Source organism: Neovison vison, chromosome 1, assembly GCF_020171115.1.
Source record: "Neovison vison isolate M4711 chromosome 1, ASM_NN_V1, whole genome shotgun sequence".
In the NCBI taxonomy this organism is placed as follows: domain Eukaryota; kingdom Metazoa; phylum Chordata; class Mammalia; order Carnivora; family Mustelidae; genus Neogale; species Neogale vison.
The window spans coordinates 146808492-146828050 of NC_058091.1; the positions used below are offsets into that span (position 1 = coordinate 146808492).

The 19559-nt window shown below is 46.9% G+C and overlaps 1 protein-coding gene across 7 annotated transcripts in view; it reads right to left on the minus strand.

Annotated features, from left to right (window-relative positions):
- CARMIL1 (capping protein regulator and myosin 1 linker 1) overlaps window positions 1–19559 on the minus strand; it is a 299080-nt gene that overhangs the window by 149262 nt on the left and 130259 nt on the right. For all 7 annotated transcript variants that reach the window (XM_044260141.1, XM_044260134.1, XM_044260128.1 and 4 more), the window contains exons 6-9: window positions 14372–14469; window positions 13960–14030; window positions 13652–13725; window positions 215–290 (exon numbers count right to left, since the gene is read on the minus strand). In XM_044260141.1, the coding sequence (XP_044116076.1) occupies window positions 215–290; window positions 13652–13725; window positions 13960–14030; window positions 14372–14469 (319 nt within the window). The remainder of the gene's footprint in view (window positions 1–214; window positions 291–13651; window positions 13726–13959; window positions 14031–14371; window positions 14470–19559) is intronic.

Sequence of the window (19559 nt, forward strand, 5' to 3'; positions counted from 1 at the left end):
AGCTGAAAACAGGAGGAAGTACTTCTCCGCGGCATCTCACATTACCAACTTGGTGAAATGGTATGCAGATCATTTACAGGAAAATACCTCCTCGAGAAAAAAGCATGTATGCAGCTCGCCAGATCAGTAGAAAAACAAATGTCTTTCTGATAATTATCGGGCTTTGGAAACTCAGCAGAAGTAAGCAACATCTGCAACATCTTCACTTACTTACCAGTTTCAGATCCTTGGAAGATAGCTTTGTGAACCACTGATTGTATTCCAGAGCAGCAACGATGGGTATCAGGTCCCTAGAAGCAGAAATAACAACCTCCATCAGGGCCCTCCTACGGGAGCCTTACTGACACATCACGTTCAACCCACGGCACCCAAGTTCACTTGTTAGCTCCTGTTAGTACAAACATGACATCCCCCCGAAACTACTTCACCCACAGATCTCTGGGACAGATCTTCAGTCTGATGTAAGCAGAATTCCTAAAAGCTGAATTTAAACTACCTCTAGGGCCCCTGATGTCTATATCCAAAGGACAAGAGTGGTAGCAGTGTTTCCTCAGAGAACTCCTTGCTCTAGGAAAGACTGTACTGCTCCCTCTACATGAATGAGTCAGATTTCTTTAACCATCAGAAATGTCCTATACAGTTCACTCTCGAACAATATGGGTTTGAACTGCATGGATTTTTTTTTTTTATAAAAATGTACAGTACTCTAAATGTATTTTCTCTTCCTTAGGATTTCCTTGATGACATTTTTTCCTCTAGCTTGCTTTATTACGAGAATTACAGTACATAATACATGTAATATACAAAGTGTTTGTTATGCGTTCATGTTATCGGTAAGGCTTCTGGTCAACACGAGGCTATGAGTACTTACGTTGGGGGGGGTCAAAGGCTACACTTGGACTTGCGAGTATGAGGGCAGATCATTGTCCCTGGCCCCCACCTTCCCACCACTATATTCTCTAGTTGAGGAGTTTATACTCCAAGCAAGGACACCGTCTGGCCTTGCAGATAGTAAGTGACCCTGAATGGACTCCCAGTGCTTAGCGAGCATCCTATAACCCTTTGGTACGTTCTTGCAGTTCCTTGTACTGCGCACACACAGGAGCTAGCCCGGGTGTATTTTCATCTTATGCTTCACACACACCCTTCAGCTACGGACGCCGGCTACTTGCATCAGAGCCCTGTGTGCACTCCATTTTCCGGCCTGATCTCCCTGCGACATGCCCCCCACGCATGCTCCAGCCCAAAAGCAGACCGTTTACTAAGCATCACAGACGATGGCACAATCAGAGAATCCAAGTTCGCCTATGAGAATCCGAGCACCCCACGATCCGCACATCACTCTTCCTCCCCTCTCCGCATCCCCTGGGTCACCCCGGCCAGCACCCCTGCTTGCATCTCTGTTTAGCATTGATTTTCCTCTGCCTTGGATTATGGTTTGTACTGAACACCTATGTCTCCACCCCCATCCCAGGCTGTAAGCTCTTTGAAAAGCCACTCTATTTCAGTTTTCTGGCTTCGGTGAGATCACAATCAGTTTCACCCACACAGCATGACACGCAGCAAATACTCAAATTGTTACTGGAATAGAAAAGGAAGGCAGAAGGTGGAAAGAGACGGGAAATCCACATTGTTTCAGAGCTTCTGGGTAGCAGGCCCCATGTCGGGCACGTTACACAGCTTCATCAGACATGCTTTAAAAAGGAGAAAGGAGGGGCGCCTGGGTGGCTCAGTTGGTCAGGCATCTGCCTTCGGTTCAGGTCATGATCCCAGAGTTCTGGGATCAAGTCCCACATTGGGCTCTCTGCTCAGTGGGGAGTCTGCTTCTCCCTCTCTCTCTGCTGCTCCCCCAACTTGTGCTGTCAACTAAATAAATAAAATCTTAAATAGATAGACAGATAGAGAAAGGAGTCCCCCAGACTAGGCGAGAAAAACTACACACACAAAGGAATTACCAGTCTCAGTCACGTTGTTCCATAGGCCACCTGTCCTATCGAATGGCCTGTTTATTAATTTTGCCTAAGTTTTGGATTTTGGATTTAGAACCATGAACAGCAACTCTTGCCACGGTGGTTTCACGCTCTTCCCTCCCTTTACCGCTCCCCCGGCCGCCCGACCAGGTGCAAGAGCGAACTCCTGACGCTCTCCCTGGGAGCTGGTGACAGTCTGTGGCTTCTCCGGGGGCAGATGCCAGCTTCTCACATGCTCAGTTCAAGACAGTTCCCCTGTGCTGCTCCTTTCAAGAACCGGGGCAAAGCATTCTCCGATTCTCTCCTTCCGATGACTTAATGTCAAGTAGCAGCTACACTTCAGAACCTCTTCACGATGTGTTCCAGTCTGTCACCTGACTTGGAGTACAGCTGGCTTTTGTCATAATGAAGTCGTTTGCAAGAAGTGGAGAGCACAGCATTAAAAGACCCAGGCTTTGCACTGACATGGGGCACGGGACAGCAGCGTCTCTCCATACAAATAGCAAAAACCCTGAAAAGCCAGAGCCCGCTCCCCGGCTAAAGTAGAGAATCTAGAAAAAAATGGTCAACAGGGCAAGGAATGGCTTTAGTTGAAGAGTTTTTAGATGGGATGCCAAGAGCATGATCCATAAAAAGGAAAAATGGATAAATCGGACTTCACCAAAACCAAACATCTGCCCAAGATCTGTTAAGAGAAGGGAAGGACAAGCCCCAGGCTGGGAGTAAATGCTGACAATCACACTTCTGACAAAGGACTTGGTATCAGAATGCATGAAGAACTCTTGGAGGTCAGTAATAAAAAACAACCCAATTTTTAAAAAGAGGCAAAAGATCTAAACAAGACAGCTCATCAGAGAAGATGTATCAATGGGAAAGAAGTATACAAGAAGATGTTTGAGGGACCTGGGGGGCTCAGTCGGTTCAGCGTCTGCCTTTGGCTCAGGTCATGGTCCTGGGGTCCTGGGATTGAGCCATGCGCCGGGCTCTCTGCTCAGCAGGGAGCCTGCTTCTCCCTCACCCCCTGTGCGCGCTCTCTCTCTCTCTCTCAAATAAATAAATCTTAAAAAAAAAAAAATAGATCTTAAAAAAAAAGATGTTTGAAATTATTAGTCATTAAAGAAATGCAGTTTATAGCCAAAAGGAAATACCACTACAAACTTACTGAATAGCTAAAATTTAAAAACAAAATAAAAAAAAAAAAACAAAAAAACAAAAAACCAAGGGCTGGCAAGGATGCCGAGCAACTGAAACCCTCATACACTGCTGAGGGAAATGCAAACAGCACAATCGGGGTAAAACACAGTCCAAAGGTGCCTACACTTAACACACACTTACCGTAAGACCTGGTGGTCTCGACCCTATGTACTCAACCAAGAGAAACGGAAACGTGTCCTTACACAAAATGTACACATCATGGTCTCTACTCGCTGTAGTGCATATTGTCAGCCCCTGGCGACCACATGGATGTCTTCCTCTGATGCTGTGGGACTCCCAGGGCGAGAATAGAAAAGGCAATAAAATGGCTTCTGCTCAGGACGCCTGGGTGGCTCAGATGGTTGGACGACTGCCTTCGGCTCGGGTCATGATCCCGGAGTCCTGGGATCGAGTCCCGCATCGGGCTCCCAGCTCCACGGGGAGTCTGCTTCTCCCTCTGGCCTTCTCCTCGCTCATGCTCTCTCTCGCTGTCTCACTCTCAAATGAATAAATAAAATCTTTAAAAAAAAGAAAATGGCTTCTGCTCAGCTCCATCCCTCGACATGCTCAGCCACAGCATCCAGCTGCCTCGCCGAGAAGGTCTAGCCATGTGGGAAGGCCACGGGGAAGGGAGTCAGGAGACAGTCAGCATCAGCCACTGGGTGTGTGGCTGAGGATGCCTTTCGATGGCTCTGGACCCAGCCCCTGTCTGACTCTCATGGCTGAGAAGAGCCCCAAGGCAAAAACCTCGTGGCAGAGCCCCATCGAGCCTGGAACTGTGACAGGTGAGTGAAAATGATGGCTTGTGCTGTAGGCCCTTTAGGCTGGAGTGGTTTGCATCCAGCAGGAGATAAGCAGAACCCTGGAGGGTCCAGAAACCAGGCTGGAAAGCTGCACTAGGAATGGGACTGTAGACAGGGTGCCCATAAAAAGCTTTGAAGCAGAGAAATGTTTCAGGAGGTGAACAATTTCAGCCAAGTAGGTAGACTGTATCAGAGCAAGGACACAGTTTCCATCCTCCAGAGCGAGGCTGGACCAGGGGCCAAGGCAAAAAGAAGTAATTCTTCCTAAACTCTTAAAAGAGTTACGGGGACACCTGGGTGGCTCAGTGGGTTAAGCCTCTGCCTTAGGCCCAGGTCCTGGGATCAAGCACCGCATTGGGCTCTCTGCTCAGCAGGGAGTCTGCTTCCCCCCTCTCTCTCTGCCTACTTGGGATCCTTCTCTCTCTCTAATAAATAAATAAAATCTTAAAAAAAAAAGTTACCACCACCCCAATGGAAACATGCATGCTTTTATGACAAAACCCTACAGAACGCAAGGACTGTTAGAATAATTACTACAACCAGGAGTGCAGGGGTAATCGCAAAGGAAAACGGACTCATGCCAGTCTTCTTAGGAGAGGCTAAAGCCTATCTCTTGAGCGAACTGTGGAGAGCGTGGCTGGCGTGACCACTATGTGCATTCTGGTACATGACCGCCTGCCCTTCTCTCCACTGACAGCTCAAGAATGGCCTTATAAGCATTGCTCAGAACAGTCACGAAACTGACCCAAACATCCAATCAGCCACAGAACGGATAAACTGCTGCGTGTTCCCACGTTGGGATACAAAACAGAAACCAAAGTAAATGAGCTACAGCGGCACGCTACAGCGGGTAAAACATCGGTTCTCCGGTCTGAAACCTCTCACGCCGGCTGGGCTGTGCCAAGAACGGGAGCTTTGTGTCTAAGAAGTGAGCATCCAGAAAGCACTCCGGCAAACACTCAGAGAAAAGCCAAGGTCGTAGCCCAGGGACATCCGGGAGTCCTCGAATCTGTTGCTCTGGGACCGTCCAAGCCGCCAGGCCAGCCACAACACAGAGGCCAAGGTTCCAGCAGTCTCGGTCTAAACATAACAATCACCAACCATGATCAAAACCAGTGCATCTCACCCCAACAGAAAAAAACACAAGACTGCATGTCAGTAATTTGATTCCTGAGAGTTCCTTTTCCTGATGGCTTTCTTAGAACACAGTAGTAAGTGAGCAAAGAAGCAAACCAAAGATAAAAACCAATCTGGCATTCACGTGGGCCTCCCACGGCTGTGCCAACACCAGCTCGAGGCAAAGCGCTCCCTGCATTTCCCTGGTGGGGTCTGGGCTGATCAGAACCAGCCCTTTCTCGGGTTTTCACCAAGCACGGCTGGCATTATATTACATAATACAGAAAGGGTTCCAAACACCAACACTTGTGATCTTGACGGATTTTCACAGGGTAACAGCTTTCTACCCATCAGTCCGTGGCCCTGTGTATCCCACTGTTTCCTACTTTGATCTCCTAAGAGACTCTTAACTACCACTTGACTTTTGATCTGAAGAGTCAAGTCATTCTTGAAGAGCTACAGTTCCGGAACCTTCTCCTGAGTCGTGGCAACATAGTAGTTTTCTTGCCATTTCCATAGGCTACTTCTACCATTTCCTTAAAATGGCAGCAAAACCGCTCTGAGACTCCAAACCCTGAGAAGATCCAGTGTTAATACCCTTCGGAGCCCCAGGGCAGAACCTTTTCTGATACTGTGTCAAAGGAGAGAACGCGGTTAATATTCCCTAACCTTATTCCTGATATAAATGTATTATACACAGAGTTGTTCTTCTGGTTGTGGTTGTTAATGTAGCCACAGGTTGGGGTTTGTCCTACAAGCTGAGATCCTTATCTCTCATCTCAGTTGGCAATGGTGAGTGATCTAAACCTTCCCTTAAAATTCAAAAGAACCAAGTTTTCCACTTGTACCTTTCCAGAAGAAAATGTTGTCACAGAGCTGACAAGATAAAAGCGGCATCACAGAACAGATCATGAACTAGCCCCTGGAAATGCGAAATTTTCTGTCATGTAGGGATTTTGCGTCTCTAACTCTTTTCCTTTTAATTAAGAAAATTGGCCACTTTATAACACTATTCATTTTAAAAGGAGGCAAGTCTTTTAGGATATAAAAGTAGCAAGGGGGGAAGGGCGCCAGGGTGGCTCAGTTGGTTAAGCATCTGACTGCTGATTTTGGCTCGGGTTGTGATCTCAGGGTCCTGGGATCGAGCCCTGTGTCCGGCTCTGTGCTCAGCCGGGGGGTGGGGTGGGGGTCGGGGGGAGGTGTCTGCTTGAGATTCTCTCTCTCTCTGCCCCTCCCCCTACTCATACTCTCTCTCTCTTAAATAAGTTTTTTTTAAAAAAATAGCAAGCATTTATTTAAACATTTTTATGTACCAGCACACAGTGTTTTAGATTTATTAATCCACAGAGTCTTCACAGTAACTCTAAGAGGGAGGGACCATGACTCACATTATTTCACAGATGTAAACCCGCAGGACATAGAGAAGTTCGAGAACTCCCAGATCCCACAGTGCTACGCTGGACAGAGCCAGGTCTCAGACCCACTGCCTGGTTTCCAGCTCACCAACCCACCGTCCCAACCATGCTGCTACCGTTTCACCGAGCCTCCTGCCTCCCGCGCCCCCGAGAATCTTCAACCTCCTCTCCAGGGAATCCACGGCGGTACAGACATAGGATTTTAAGATCAAAGTCTCCAAACCTTTTCCATCACATTCAACCACTCACTTTGTTCATATTTGGAAAGTCAATATGAAGATTATCCCAGAGTGATTTCTCAAATACTGACAGTGCTCTTGCTCGGGACATCAGACATAAATTGCTAATACTTGGGGGCTAATTTTCAAAAGTTACTTTGCAAAAACAAAGAGGTTGGCAAGTGACTGAGGGTCTAAGTCACTTGGCCAATTCCTTGCTAGTGTAGATTCTGGATAACCTGTTGAATTAGCAGTTGTCAAGCCTCATCCTTCTGATCTGTAGGACTTCTTGAGAATTTAATGTTTCCAGTTATTATTTTGGGGCCAAATTTCCCTCCATACTCACTTGTCCCTGCCTGCCTCCTCCTCTCTGAAACTCCAAAAACAATGGGATGTTTAAAAGAGACAGTGTGAAATATTCCACAAGGGCGGTAAAGAATAAAAATGATTGACAGATGTGAAGGATGTCTGGCAAGCCCCCCAATCCACAATGTAGGAAAAGGGCACTCATCCCGTGAACGGCATGGTAATTTTCTGTCATATATCCACACTCCACTGGAGCAAAGATTTCCCCCTAATAAATCTCACAAAATTTCAGAGGCTCAAAGGAAGGTTGTTTCTTGCAAGAATGAGGTCTTGCTACTCTGCACGCCTCCTGCATGTACACGGAATGTGTGCTCTCGTGGGAAGGACGGTAAGACCCCGAACTGCAGGGTATCTTCCCGACATATTCACTTGAGAGTCTTTCCACGGATAACTTAGATTTTTCTCCTTCATATCCAGTTTTAAAATGGAAGTTGGAGGGTTTCAAGAAGTTTCAAATGTCATAGAGTTGTTACTCCTTCCTGCTATTCTAATTAATATAGAGGTGTGTCCCGTCTACTATTAAATGGTTGGTTGGACCACTCAGTCGCCAACCGTGTAAGATACGTGACAATCTGAATACTTCACGGATGAGGACGTGACCAGAATCCTACACGGATGATCGCTCGAGTTTTAGATCATTCACTCTTAACTGAAAAATATTTTGAGCACAAACCTCCCCCAGATCTATGTTTATCTGTAAATTATATATACGTGCCACTGTCCCAATACATGACATTCGGTATAAAACACACACACACACACACACAAATAAAATGGATATAAAATAAACAAAACAAGTTCTATTAAAGGTTCCGGGGTGGGGGACAGGGAGAGTCAGTCAATTAAGCCTCTGCCTTCAGCTCAGGTCATGATCCCAGGGTCCTGGGATCAAGAGTCCCACGTCAGGCTCCCAGCTCAGCAGCGAACCTGCTTCTCTCTCTCCACTGCCCCTCCCCCTGCTTGTGCTCTTTTTCTTGTTCCTTCTCTCAAATAAATAAAATCTTGGAAAGAGAAAAAAAAAGAAAAAGAAGTTCTACTATTTTTTTTTCATGTTCTCCAACATATCATCAACTTGTACATCAGAGTCCATCCAACCCTGACTGAAAACCGTTGTGGACATAACAGTTCAGACATTTCGGGACAGAAAACAGAAGCCCGTGCTATTCACACCTGAATTCACACTCCGAACTGCATTTACTCCCCTTCAAAATGAGAGTGGGAATAAAGAGACAGAGCCCAGATGAGGAAAGAATTACACCAGTGCCCTGGGGACAACCTTGACAAACATTAACCCACACTCCACACTCTTCTCCTGAAAGTGTCAGGCTCGAGAATGTCACTTTGATGAGGAAGAAATATGAAAACACGAAAACATGAGTCTGAAGGGAATGAGCTGTTGGCTGGGCTCTCAGAAGCCAAGTTTAAATTCAATGATGCGCATCTTTGCGTCTTCAGAGGACTGATGAGATTAGTTCCTCTTGAAAATCTCCTGGGCACAAGAAGAATCGATGTATTTAAAGCTATATATTCTCTTCAACTAGGGACCACCTTCTATACCCCATCAGTCCCCACCACTCCAAACTACAGTCTAGTTACACTTCAAACATGTCAGCTCACGGGTCTTTGGGCGATCCACGAGAAATGCACAACAAAGTCTTTTTCAAACTAGGCCTCTTTATGACCCACCGATGACAGCAAAACCAGAATACATTTTGAGAATATACTTCAATAAAATTTTGGAAGCTGTAAGTAACAAATGAGTAGGCATTCTCACAAGTATTTCCTAAGCGCTATTCTTCTCCAGGGAGGACTTGGATGGACCTAACAAGCCCACGGTCGTCCTCACCCCTGAATGCTTCTCCAGCAACACCAGGGCATCTGGTCCTACACTCAGTTGCGATACAGCGTTTCAGTTAGTCATCGAGCACGGCATTCAAGTTACTTATAAAATTTCCCTTGAAGCTCCTAGGCAGGGCCCTAAAGACTTTATGATGGGGGCTGACGATACAGGAACAGGGATCGAGCCCCCCCCTCAGGCTCCCTGCTCAGCGGGGAGTCTGCTTCTCCCTCTCCCTCTGCCCTACCCCGTCATTCATGTTTGCTCTCTGTCAAATAAATAAATGAAATCTTTAAAACAAAATCTTAAAATAAAATAAAATCTTTAAAAAAATAAAACAAAACCCTAAAAAATAAATATCCCCTTGACCTCCCAGGTTAATGATCTGCTCCCCCAGAGCAGCTCAATATCCCTTGAAAATCCGGAGCCACTGGTTTGACCCAAGAGCCTCACATCACACAGCAGGAATGGGACAGATACAGCCCAGCCTTCACAGAACTTCCCTTCCAGGATCACTAATGGTTTCTGGGACTCTTAACAAGGGATGTTTCTAACTGTGATGACTAAATACAAGAGAGAATGGCATGAAAAGATAAAGCTTGGAATAACGGCCAATTGGAAATTATGTTCACTTAGAAATACACGGGGCCAGCTGCCACTGTGGGAAAACCCATCAATGCGTAGAAGCATGGCCCCTGTTTGCCCACAGGCTCCAAGTCAACATGTGGCCCGCCTAATCTCTCCTCTAGCACCTCCAATTTGCCTAATTCCTCTATTCTCTTCTCCCTGATTCACAGGCAAATGAGAAAGTCACTAACTTCTTGTAAAACCTCTCAAATTCAGGGAATGATCCATATCACACCCAGACTGTACCACTGTGAATCCTTCCCAACTACTGCCAGGCAAGTGCAGATCTCCTTCTTGGGTAAACAGAAATGTTCATCCAATATACTTTGTTGCAACTTGATTGGGCGAAATACTATTAACACGGGCCACCTAACAGGAAGGACAGTCATCTCTTTATATAAAAGCCAGTATCTATTTTAATAGTAAGAATCGTGGGGACAAATTACACCCTCAAGAAAGAGAGGAGAAAGACAGTTCTCCTCTGTATTCAGACATGAGTAGGAAAGAGGACATCTAGAGCAGTGATGCCTGTTATTTCGCCCACTGCAAATAAATAAATAAACAAATAAATTTTAAAAAAGAAAAATTCTGAGAATGCCCTAATTTTTCATAATATATAGGTATTAATATAATTAATATAATATATAAATACTACCACAATAATAGTATTGTATATTATAAAGATAAGAAATTTTAAAATGAGTCAACAATGAGCATAAATAGTAGCTCATTATTTTTCTATTTCTTTTGTAGCTCATCTTGCATTTCTCTTTGGGTATATACAACCCCATGAGAGGCTGCTGATGTGGACCAGGCGTCAGCTAACCACAGCCCATGGCGTGTATTTTTGTAAATAAAGTTTTATTGGAACAGTCACGCTCAGTCACGTACTCTCTGGAGCTGCTTCCGGACTACTGCAGCAGCTGTGCATTTGCAACAGTGACCATCGGCCCCCTAAAGCCTACAATATTTACTACCTGGTCCTTCACAGAAAAAGTGTCCCATCTTCTCATCTGAAGTCTCAGTAATGAGAATCAGCCATCCAGCCCTTAATCAGGTAAAAAAAGTGGATGATTTACGAATGCAGTGTTTACTGGGAAACTGAAAATCCTCCAGCTAAGGAATGAGGAAAGATCTGCAGGAGGACTCTAGGTTTTGACAAGGCTCACTTGCGAGTAGGATTGTGCACAGTTCTGCATATGTCAAGTAACTGTATTTATCAGTAGCGTCCCTAGATACAGTTTCCCCCTCGTGACAGATGAGTCACCAGATTAAGTACAGTGGGTAAACTGGAAAATTCAGCCCTGCCGCTATGCAGAACATAATGGTGTGAAAGTCATTAAGGGGGGAACAAAGAAAGCTGGAGAAACACCTCAAGCTGCCCCACACAGCGTGCTTACTCCAACTGTGGTCCACGGACCCCACGGAAACCCTGAGATGCCCTCAGGGGCTTCACAAGTTCAGAAGTATTTTCATAGTAACACGAAAACAAATTGTCCCTCACGCCGTGGAGACGTCTGCATGGCAGGCAGAGAAGGGACAGGAGAAGGCGGCTCGTGCCTCAGCAGTGCCAAGCCAGGATGTGGTTACTATATTCTCCATCACCACACACCCGGCTGCTTTAACCACGCGCCAGTTTCATTTAAGAAAGCCCTTTCTGGGGGAGTAAAAAGTACTCATTTTATTAAATCTCGGCCCTTGACGACACGCCTGTAGGACAAAACAGAAGTATGCCCAAAATGCTTCCTCTATGCACCAAAGGGGATCACTGTGTCAGGTGAGGTGTTCCCGGGATAGAGTCAGAAGCAGAACTAGCTCCCTTTTTTCATGAACACACACACACACACACACACACAATGACATAACACAGTTATGGAGAGCTGGGATTTGGCAGGTATTTTCTCTAAGGCGTGAGAAGTTAGCAGTCGCATCAAGGAAATCACCTGACAGCACTTAGTAAATTTTATAGAATGGTGAAATTGTATCTTTAAAGAAAAAAATCTGAATTTGGGGAAACCTTTATCTGCCACGGTGAGCCCGAGAGCCATGCCACACTTGGAGACTTTGTGGATAAGCTCGGCGATGCTGACAGAGGTTTTCTTTCCTCCCTATCGTATAACAAGAGAACATCCGGATGCCAGGCATAGCTCCGCGAACTAGTATTTTCTAAATGACCAATGCAGGATGCTACACAGTCATCTAAGTAAGACCCATCAAAGTACAAGAAGGACCAGATGCGTTTTAATGTCATGAAATCAAAAATGTTCACTGAACGGCTTCCGATTCCATCCTACCTCTGACCATCAGAAAACCACCTCTTCCTGCCTTGTGGCAAACGACGGATGACTAGCCCCAGCTAAGTGAAAAGGTGATTCAGAACACTCCCTTTTGTAACTACGTGTCTGCTTAAGTCTGCATTTTCTTCGTGTGTTTCACTCTGTGCCACGAACCACAGCAGAGCGCAGCGGTCTTCTATGAGGTCGGGAGTTAAAGATGGCAGCAGAGAGGTAAACGGATGCGTTCTCGCGGCTGACTTATTTTTTGTCTTGGAAAATAGTTATTTTTTGTAAAACTGGTACTGATGGCAACATGTAACAGGCTTATGAGCATTTTTCAAGGAATTAATCAATGTTTTTAATTTTAGTTAATTTTAGTTTTAACTTCTAGGATGATCAGTACCAAAAGATAGACCCACATGAACAGAAATTCCACTGTTTTCAAGAACAGTAAAGGGATCCCAGGGCCAAAACCACTGAGCTCTGATACGGCAAGCCTACTCAGTCCTCTTATTCTACGTTCCACTTTCTGTTTTTATTGTAGAAAAGCTGGCAGAGCAAATATTTTCCCTTTTTCCTTCTCAGTTCACTTTTTCACGTGCTACCCAGGAAACAGGCAAGCCTGAACGGGAGCAGGACGTTCCCTCGTCTGCAGGAAAGGGAGAGCAGCTCTGAGCAGGAAAGAAGCTGCCTGCTCCACGGAAAGGGAGCAGAGCCAAGCCTGAGCAGCAGGGGTGGTGGGCACCTGGCGTTGGCCACAACTACAGACCAAGCGGACCCTGCCTCTCCGTCCTCTGTACACCCACCGCGCAGACACGAGCCCCATCTAGCTGGCATACGTGCTCTCTGCTCAGTTCAGCTGGCTTCAGCTCTTGGGGGTTCACCCTGTTGGTGCTGGATTTCCCTGACAGAGGTGGAGAAATACCCTGAAATGGCATTTTTCAGGGCAAGATGCTAGTGGTTAAGAAGGAGCAACAACGAGGTCTGCAACCCTGATTGTCCGCCCAGCACAAAAGGGACAGCCGGAGTCCCAGGATTCATTCTCTCTCTCTCTCTCAAATCCAAACAGGGATGGAAGATTTCCCAGGCTGAGGCTCACTGGGGTAGGACTGACACCTGCCACTTAAAATTAGGAACAGGATATCCAGGGTATCCATGGGGAAACCCAGGATAAAACACCAGCAAGGGCACTGGGTCACCGCTCAGCCCTGCCAGGGAGAAAGCACTGGGACGGACTGAATGAAGCTGCTTCTCTGGGGCCTGGCCACTCGAACCCCAGCCCTAAGTATATGTAAGTCAAGATCTTCAAACCTACATGTCTCTCAAATAACAAGTAACAGGATTCACAGTAGTACGGTCATTTTCACAAAGCAGATAATGGCAAAATGGATTTCCACCAATCTATGCACATACGTACCTGAGCAATCCCCAATTCCTAAAGAAATTATAAACAAAAAGTCATCTCTTATGACTGCCGCATAAAACTTCCTCCTAGAAAAATGTTCTCAGAGCAATCGGGAAAAATAATACTGTATCATATATACAGGGCAGATGATAAAATGGACTTATGTGGGCTGGTACAAGAACTCAAGAATTATGTTTCCACAGTTTCTAACTACAAACTCTGGATTTGAGGTACGCACATGCACATCAGCCCCAAATGCACACAGCTGAAACTATCTCTTAAAAGGCAGGATTCAGAGATGCTTAGAGTCTCCTGACTTCCCTTGTAACAGGATTTTCTGGAGATCACGTATGCCCATAAGCACCAGCAGAGAAATACAGCTTTGGAGGCACAATTACAGTTGTAAAAGACAGAAGTAGCTTACCTGTGGTCAAGATGACTGAAGTCTTGCAAATTCAATTCCCTGGTGTCTTGCGTCAGATAAATTGTATCCACATCCTATTTGAAATAGAATTCAATCGTGTAAACAGTCCACAAAGAGGATCGGGAAGAGGGACACAACGAGAATTAGACAATGGCACAGACAGATTTTCAAGGAACCCGAGGAAGATTTTAAGCAAAAAAATGAATTGGGGTGGGGGGCAGGGGAGAAGAAGTAAGCTGGTAAATACTGGCCTATTCTCCAGGCGTGTGTGTGTGTGTGTGTGTGTGTGCGCACATATAGACACTTACCCATTGTACTTCTTCTCTGTATGAAAATCCGAGCCAGTCGCAAACACAGGCATACATCTGAGAAAATCCACCTGAAACCCACAACAGAAATGTGACGGGTCTTCGGCTAAATGATTTCTCTGAACTGAAGATATAAAAGTTTAAATATGGCCACTGTTGACAATGCCGATTGTTCTTTCTGTTTGGGGAAACAGCAAAGACTCTCCCCTCCCCGTTGTATAGTAAGTACACAGCAGCACTCAATACCCCTTAAATATAGGACTTTCGTCCACCAATCCAAAGTCTGTGTGGTGCTAATTACACCTTCAAACCAACTGCACCTTTCTAGGAGGATACTAGGAATAGACGTAACTTCCTGGCAGGGGGACATCCACGCAGCCAGTTATAATTTGGTTTTAAAATGCGTGCTCACCACAGGGGCCCTGCTCGGCCACGGTCTGGCTGTCCCACAGAGCCTGGAGACTGGCCAGTCGCTCAGATGGCTCCATGGAGACTTTTTTCATGATTCGCCTGTAAGACCAACGGTTAACAATGAATTTCAAAAATCAAGGGTGTTTTTTTTTTTGCACTGCACCCAGAAATCTATTTGGTGACATGCCCTTCTTAAAACCAAAGATGGACGCCACTTCCATTTTGGTGACAATAATTCCATTTTCTGAGTAGGAACTTAACAATAAACTTGTGTCTTGAAATCCCTTTTGTAAGCTCAGGGTATTAGCCAGTGAGGTGCAGAGTCTATGTTATTTAGTTGTTTTTTAAGATTTGATTGTACCGGAATAGCTAGAAAATGATGTTCCAATGAATGAGATATTAGATCAGGTATATGCTGAATATAAATCACTAACTTTTAAAAAAATTCAAATACAAATCTCCTCTGTCCGCAGCACTGCCTATGAATGGCCATTGAGAAAGAGTATGTTCCCCTCAGGGAGCCACACCCAGCCCCCAGCCCCCGCCCCCCCTTGCTCAGCTTCCCAGCTAACAAAGTCCTGGGGCACAGGCACAGGACAGGGTAATGGTTAAAGGCACAGTCAACCACCCCCAGAGTTTCATTATTCATAGAACTAGCAAAATGGGAGGGCGTACCCTAAAAGCAAAAGAAAGAAAATTAATAGCTGTGAAGTTATCAAAACCATCCCTGGTGCCTGGTGAAGTCTTGACAAATGTTAGCCGACGGTCTCCTACCTGTTTCCCAGGAATCAAGTAACGAGGAACTTATGAATCCCTTAACTCACCCAGTTTTTTTTTTTTTTAAAGATTTTATTTATTTATTTGACAGAGATCACAAGTAGGCAGAGAGGCAGGCAGAGAGAGAGGAGGAAGCAGGCTCCCTGCTGAGCAGAGAGCCCGATGTGGGACTCGATCCCAGGACCCCGAGATCATGACCCGAGGCGAAGGCAGCAGCTTAACCCACTGAGCCACCCAGGTGCCCCCCCCCAAATTTTTATTAAATGTCTACAGTGCAGCAAGACCAGCTACCAGGTACTTGGCATACAACTGTGAACAAAACAGACACCGTCCCCGCGTTCCCAGTGAGCTGTCTCTCACAAGAACCAGACAAACAAAGAGGCGGTATAAAAGGAGAAGTTGTAACACGGGAGAAGCACATGGCAGCAGAAAGGGCACAAAATCTCTCTGGTGGGGAGACAGCAGCGGAGGGGCCGGGGGTTTGGAAATGCTCTCCAGCACCTGCTCCATCTATGCTAAAACCTGGTGACTCCATCTGGGGGCCAGTGGATGAGGACCAGGAGCCGGGGAGAGGGGTGCAGATAAAGGGCCAGCAAGTTCAAAGAGATGAGAAGGCTCGTATTCACCACCAGAAACCGCACGTAGCTCAAAGCAGCCAGCAGATGCTGTGTGACGGGGAGGAGGTGACCGAGTTGTCCGGGGAACTACATCGAAACCAGGTCACAGAGAGACTCTGAGGTCTCATCTCGGAGTTCAGGCTTTGTTCTCAGGGCAACGAGGGGCCACAGAAAGGGTCCAGAGGGTGCCCGAGATGGTCAGACAGGCACTGGAGACTGGTATCTGTAGGGCGGGGCGGGGGGCAGGTTTTGGAAATAGGGAAACAACTTGGGACATTAAAGAGAAGCCCCCAGGACCGGTCAGAACCCAGGGACCGCGAAGGTCAGGAGCTGCGGGTGGCGCCAAGCAGACCCCCCGCGGGACCCTGTCTGCAGCCCAGACATGCGGAAAGAGGGGGCAGCTGGCGCGCGGCGGGGCTACAGGCTTTCCAGGCAGGCGAGCCAGAAGAACAGCAGGACAGACGGACAGAAGAACAGCAAGACAGAGGGTCTTGCCAGGACCCAGGTGGAGCCCCGGACACGGCAGGCGGGGCGCTAGGGAATGGGAGGGGACAAGCCAAGGGATGTATGGCCGGGACGACCTGGTCCTTCCAAGGAGAGAAAGTGGAGGGGCTGTGCTCCGGGCGGGATGAGGAACTGTGCCGAGGGAACAGCAAGAGCTGTTCCAGGTGATGACGAGGGCTGAGGGCTCCCGTGTGGCACTCCAGAGCGAAGTGGGGAGGAGGGAAGGAGGGGAGGAGGGCATGGGCTGTGCGGAAGGGTGTCGGCAGGTCAGAGGTGCCCGGGATCATGGGAGGACCTGGGTGCAAAGCAGTGACGTCAAGATGCCCAATTACACTGAACACACTTTCACTTTCCTGCAAGGATTTAAAAGCACTTCTGCTACACTGAATGTTCTCAGTCATCACGACGCATCTCAACCACCTTGTAGAGGACTAGTGTTTCCAGGGAGCTCCACTTTCTCACAGGATGGATTCCAGATAAAAACAGGCTAGATCCTGATGAGGGGCCTCGTTCTGCTCGGAGACAAAACCTCAAGTACATAACAAAGTATGTAAATACCAACTTTCTACTAGCACTGAAAATATGTCTACTTCTTTGCAATTTTTAGGATTGAACCCTAACTGCCTATAACCAACGGATGTCAAATGTCATGAACGCCTTCAGATTCCTGCAGAAATGCACGGGGTCTGCCAGTGTGGCATGATTTTTCTCGGTTTCACCTGAAAACACCCATGATTAAGTCCTATTATCCTAAAAGTCCTGAATCTTGGAGGAATGAGGGTTTAAGAAGATGGTCACGCTGAAAAGTGCTACAGAATCTGGCCTTTTGAAATGGCTCATCTTGGCTCAATACTACCATTCTGGAATTTTCACAGCATTATCTCCAGCTACAAGACAGCAAAACCAGGTATTACGCAAAGAGAAGTATTACGCAGCGCCATCGGAAGCCACCCCAAACTTTGACACAGTTGATTTAAGTGAACGCTGGACACACCAAAGGAGACTCTAGTCGGACTTCCTCTGAGGTCACATGCGTGTTGTAAAATTCCTGCCTCGTTTCAGCAGGACGCTGTGGCATAACACTGTTTCAATGACACAGAGGTTGAAGTTAAGTTCGCCAAAAGCAGGGAGAAAATAAGGCAAATCTCTTTGGCAGGAAACTGGTGGGATCAAGAATAGGAAGGTGGCAGTCTAGGATTACAGGGAGACATGGATGACTCCTCATGGCTGATTCAGAAACTAAAGCCTCAATTTTGCTCCAAAAACAACACCGGACATTCCTGCTCGGGGGTAAGGACAAGTCAAGTGGAGAGCGAGAGCAGCAGCAGCCAGCAGGGACGTGTGTGCGTGGAAGCTGCCTCTGACCTTCAAAACTCATCTTTGGAGCTATCGGTCTGGGGACCCCTGGGGGCTCAGTTGGTTAAGTGTCTGCCTTCAGCTCAGGTCATGATCCCAGGGTCCTGGGATCGAGCCCCCCATCGGGCTCTCTGCTCAGTGGGGAGCTTGCTTCTCCCTCTCCCTCTGCAGCCCAGCTCTGTGTCAGTTCCCCTCTTTCTTTTGTAAGAAACTATGAAGACGTCTCACGAAACAGGTGTGTTTGTTTACCTAAGAGAGAAAGTGGTTAAGAACCTTCCAGAGGGTGGCTAACGTCCCCAGGCTCTGACACACGCGCAGAAGCAATGGGGAGGGGGACCCTGCCGCTGACCCACGCTGTTTCTTCCTGCAGCTGAACAGTGGTGAGGAATCTATGTGCGTGCGACGCAGGGCACCGCTCACACTTACACACCCAGGGCGAGAGGGTGCGTCGTGTGCAGAAAGACAGACAGAAAGGACAGAAGGGATCTGCCATCAGAGGACGTGCCACAGCAGTAGACCAAAATCCTGACAGACAGACAGACAGACAGACAGATAGACAAGTCATGACGCAAGGTTGCAGGCAGTCCCGTAGCGTTGGATCTAGAACATCTACACTAGAGAGGTCTGATTTACACGAGGCTCCAAGGGACCGCGAACCAGGTGACAAGCCGGCCAGAAGCCCTGGAGGAGGCGAATCTCATGCATAAATGGTTGAGACGAAAAAAAAATCTGTAAATTCTTTTACTCTACTTAGTTGATATATTTAGAATTCAGTTCCAAAGTTCCTCCGCAGGAAGGCAGCGGTCTCCAGAACCACACTTTTTCTGCCACAAACCACACCCCAACTAAACGCTGCTTCCGTTTTAGAAAAGCAGACGGACAAGAAAGCACCTTTCTTTTGTTTTTACATTAACTCTTGTTTTGCCACTCTTCTTCACAGGAACCTCACCTTTTCAAAGCACTTCAGTTGGCTCTGACTTCCTAAAGGGATCTGCAGCACCATTTTTATTACGGGAGCAAAGAAACCTGGTCCTAACACGCTGATTTTCCAGTGGGTCACAAGTGTGCCAGAAGGTCCAGGGATGCTGAAAGTCTAGGGGAAAATCTCGTGCCAGAAGGTTACTGTTTTGTCAGCTACAAAGGACGTTATTAAGTACTTTTAACAACAACAACAAAATCAAACTAGAGAAATGCTATATATAATTAAAAAAAAAGTGGGGGGGCGACTGGGTCGCTCAGTTGGTTGGGCGTCTGCCTTCAGCTGAGGTCATGATCTCAGGGTCCTGGGATCAAGTTCCATATCGGGCTCTGCGTTCAGCAAGGAGCCTGCTTCTCCCTCTCCCTCTGCTACTCCGCCTGCTTGTGATCTCTATCTCTGTCAAATAAATAAATAAAATCTTTTTTAAAAAAAATCAAACTTCAAATTAACTTCCCATACATAAAACCTATGCCCTTTCTGATGCTGCTGGGTAATGGACCACAACACCTTGTACTACGGATAAAATTTCTGAAGCCGTTTACAGGAGCTAATTTAATCCTTCCCTGTATCAGCAGCATTATTCCCATTTTACAGATGAGGACACTGAGGTGCTAAGATGGGAGTTAACTTGCCCAGAGTCTCATCCTCACCCAAGCATCCCGACAGCCTGACACCTTCCAGTGGCACCTCTCCACGGACATGTTCATAAGCAGCACAGAGGACCGCTGCTCCCTAAAGTGTGACTACCATGTTATTCTAAGGTTCCAGAGCCTTCATTGTCCCCAGTACCCCTCCTTGAGGCGTTCGCTCACAGTGACATCTGCGGGCTCCCAATTCGGGCTGTGCCAGGCAGACACCTGTCTCCCAAAGGCACCTGCTCCTGCCACTTCCCCACAGAACGCTCCCGACCCACCCTCCACAAAAGCCCCTCCATCTCCTCCAAAAAAGAAGGAAAG